The 2,581-nt window shown below is 48.4% G+C and overlaps 1 protein-coding gene across 1 annotated transcript in view; it reads right to left on the bottom strand.

Moving 5' to 3' along the window:
- Positions 1–1,094: 1,094 nt before the first annotated feature.
- The window catches only part of LOC106819981, a 4,549-nt gene continuing 3,062 nt past the window's right edge, over positions 1,095–2,581 (bottom strand). Inside the window, exons 3-4 of the mRNA XM_014824544.1 lie at positions 1,767–2,490; positions 1,095–1,158 (exon numbers count right to left, since the gene is read on the bottom strand). Coding sequence (XP_014680030.1) covers positions 1,095–1,158; positions 1,767–2,490 — 788 coding nt within the window. The remainder of the gene's footprint in view (positions 1,159–1,766; positions 2,491–2,581) is intronic.

Genomic DNA, 2,581 nt, shown 5'->3' on the forward strand with positions numbered 1-2,581 from the left:
CAGGGGGGGGGGGGGGGGGGCTCCTCTGCTGTGGCCAACGCGCTGTGTCAATGTGCTGTGGGAACAGCCAGAGGCATAACTACTTTTTGCACACTGGGAAACCGGGCAAACCACTGGTGCACAGAGATGTTAAAAGGTAAAATTACTATTAGGGTAATCAAAGTTTATAATACAAATAATACTAATGTTAATAAATTATTATAATTTATTGAAGAAATAGATTTAGTAGAAAGCTGTACCCAGATGAGTTAGTAGATTGTTAGGACGTGAGAGCTTTTTATCATGTGTGCATCAGTATGCGTGCGCGTGCGTGCGTGCATCTGTATGCGCGCGCGTGTGAATTTCTATTGGTGTTGATGTCACTTTGCCAATGTTGGTGTTATTTCTTCCCTCCGTGTAGTGCCAACGTCTTGCTGGATCGAACTTCACTGCAAAACTGGGAGACTTGGACTGGCAAGACAGTTGCGAGAGCAGACGTGTCTAACACGCTCACAGAGCAGGGGTAGAGGCAGACGATAGAGCATCGTGTGTAGAGCAGACGATAGAACAGGTGTGTAGAGCAGACGATAGAACAGGTGTGTAGAGCAGACGATAGACAAGCAGGTGTGTAGAGCATGAACGGATAGAGCAGGTGTGTAAGCAGACGATCGAACAGGTGTGTAAGCAGACGATAGAAACAGGTGTCGTAGAGCAACGATAGAGCAGGTGTGTAGAGCAGACGATAGAACAGGTGTGTAGAGCAGACGATAGAACAGGTGTGTAGAGCAGACGATAGAACAGGTGTGTAGAGCAGACGATAGAACAGGTGTGTAGAGCAGACGATAGAGCAGGTGTGAAGCAGACGATAGAACAGGTGTGTAGCACAGACGAATAGCACAGAGAGATAGATAGATAGATAATAGGTTTACATTGGGGCAAAACTAAGTGTTAACAAGCGTTATCAATTAAAATAAAGTTGGCAAACAAGATATCATCAGGCAGTGATAAACTGAAATTGATCAATATTTACAATCATATATGTCTCATGGTAAGACAATAGATACTCCCTTAAAATGTTGGTTCGTAAATATATTCACAAAACTAAAAAACCATCTTTAGAATATAGTTATGACTAAATTTAAAATAAGGTGATCCTCCGTGTTGTTTCTACATCGCAGCCTGAAGTGCAGTCCAGAAAACAGGAAAATGAAACCTAAAAATTTAACGTCAACCTCCTACGCGCAAAACATAAAGTTCGACGAACTGCTGAGAAGTGTTTTAAGCCATAAATTTATCCGAAATTATAAAATCCAGAAGCCAAAGACAGAGCTAACTTGAAAAATTCAGTGCATTGATTAGAACAACTTCACTCGAAAAACTCCACAGATGCAACCGACAAGCATCGAAATAGAATCAACAAAACAAAACAACACAAACAAACACGTGACATACCCCACCGACACATATATATACATTATAACATAAAACATATACGAAATATGTAATGTAAACGAACATGACATAAACAAAACAACACAAACAAACAAACACGTGACATACCCCACCGACACATATATATACATAAAACATATACGAAATATGTAATGTAAACGAACATGACATAAACAAAACAACATGCGCGCCACTGATGCATAAATCAGTATATATAATATACTGATATACTATATAATATACATAAATTCATATATGCATGTAAAACACATAAAATACATTAACGTAAATGGAAACAACATGAACAAAACAACACAAACACGCGCACCACCGACCTGTCCTGCAGCGATCCGTTCGGCATGAATTCGTACACCAGGTGGCGCTGCGTGCCGTCGTAGCTGTAGGCGCGTATACGCAGCAGGTTCGCGTGCCTGTACTCGCGCAGCCGCGTCACCTCCGCCTCGAACGACGCGCCGCCCGCGCCGCCGCGGAGCACCTTCACCGCCACCTGGCGGCCGTTGCCGTCGGCGACGAATCGGCCGAGGTAGACGCAGCCGAAGCCGCCGCGTCCGAGAACGCAAGACTCGTCGTAGACGACGCCGATCGAGTCGACGCGACGCTCCGTCGTCGACGCGCCGCGACGGACGCCATCTTGTTTCTCCGCTCGTGCTCCGTCGTCGTCTGCCGTCCCCGGTTGTCCGCCGTCCCCGGCGGCGGCCGCTCGCACGTCGTCCCTCGCCGCCGCATCTCGTTTTCCGTCTGAGCGTCTCCCCGGTTGTTCGTTGTCTTCTGTTCTGCGCGCCGGTCCGTCGTCCCTCACCGCAGCATCTTGTCCGCCGTCTGAGCCTCTTCCAGGTTGTCCGGTGTCCTCTACTCTCCCCGGCTGTCTGGTGTCCTCCACTCTCCCCGGCTGTCTGGTGTCCTCCACTCTCCCCGGCTGTCTGGTGTCCTCCACTCTCCCAGGCTGTCCGCCGTCCAGCGGCGAGGGTTCACAGACACCGTTGTCGGACGCGGCGGCGGAGCGTTGACCGTCGTCCGGCCGGCGAGGGACGCGGCCCGCTGCGGAGTCAAAGCATCGGCGATCCGTGAACGATAGGCGTGCAATGGTAGGACTCTAGCATGGCGTGCTTAACCTCTCTTTGCAGTAAAC

Source organism: Priapulus caudatus, unplaced genomic scaffold (genome assembly GCF_000485595.1).
Source record: "Priapulus caudatus unplaced genomic scaffold, Priapulus_caudatus-5.0.1 Scaffold5444, whole genome shotgun sequence".
Taxonomy (NCBI): Eukaryota; Metazoa; Priapulida; class Priapulimorpha; order Priapulimorphida; family Priapulidae; genus Priapulus; species Priapulus caudatus.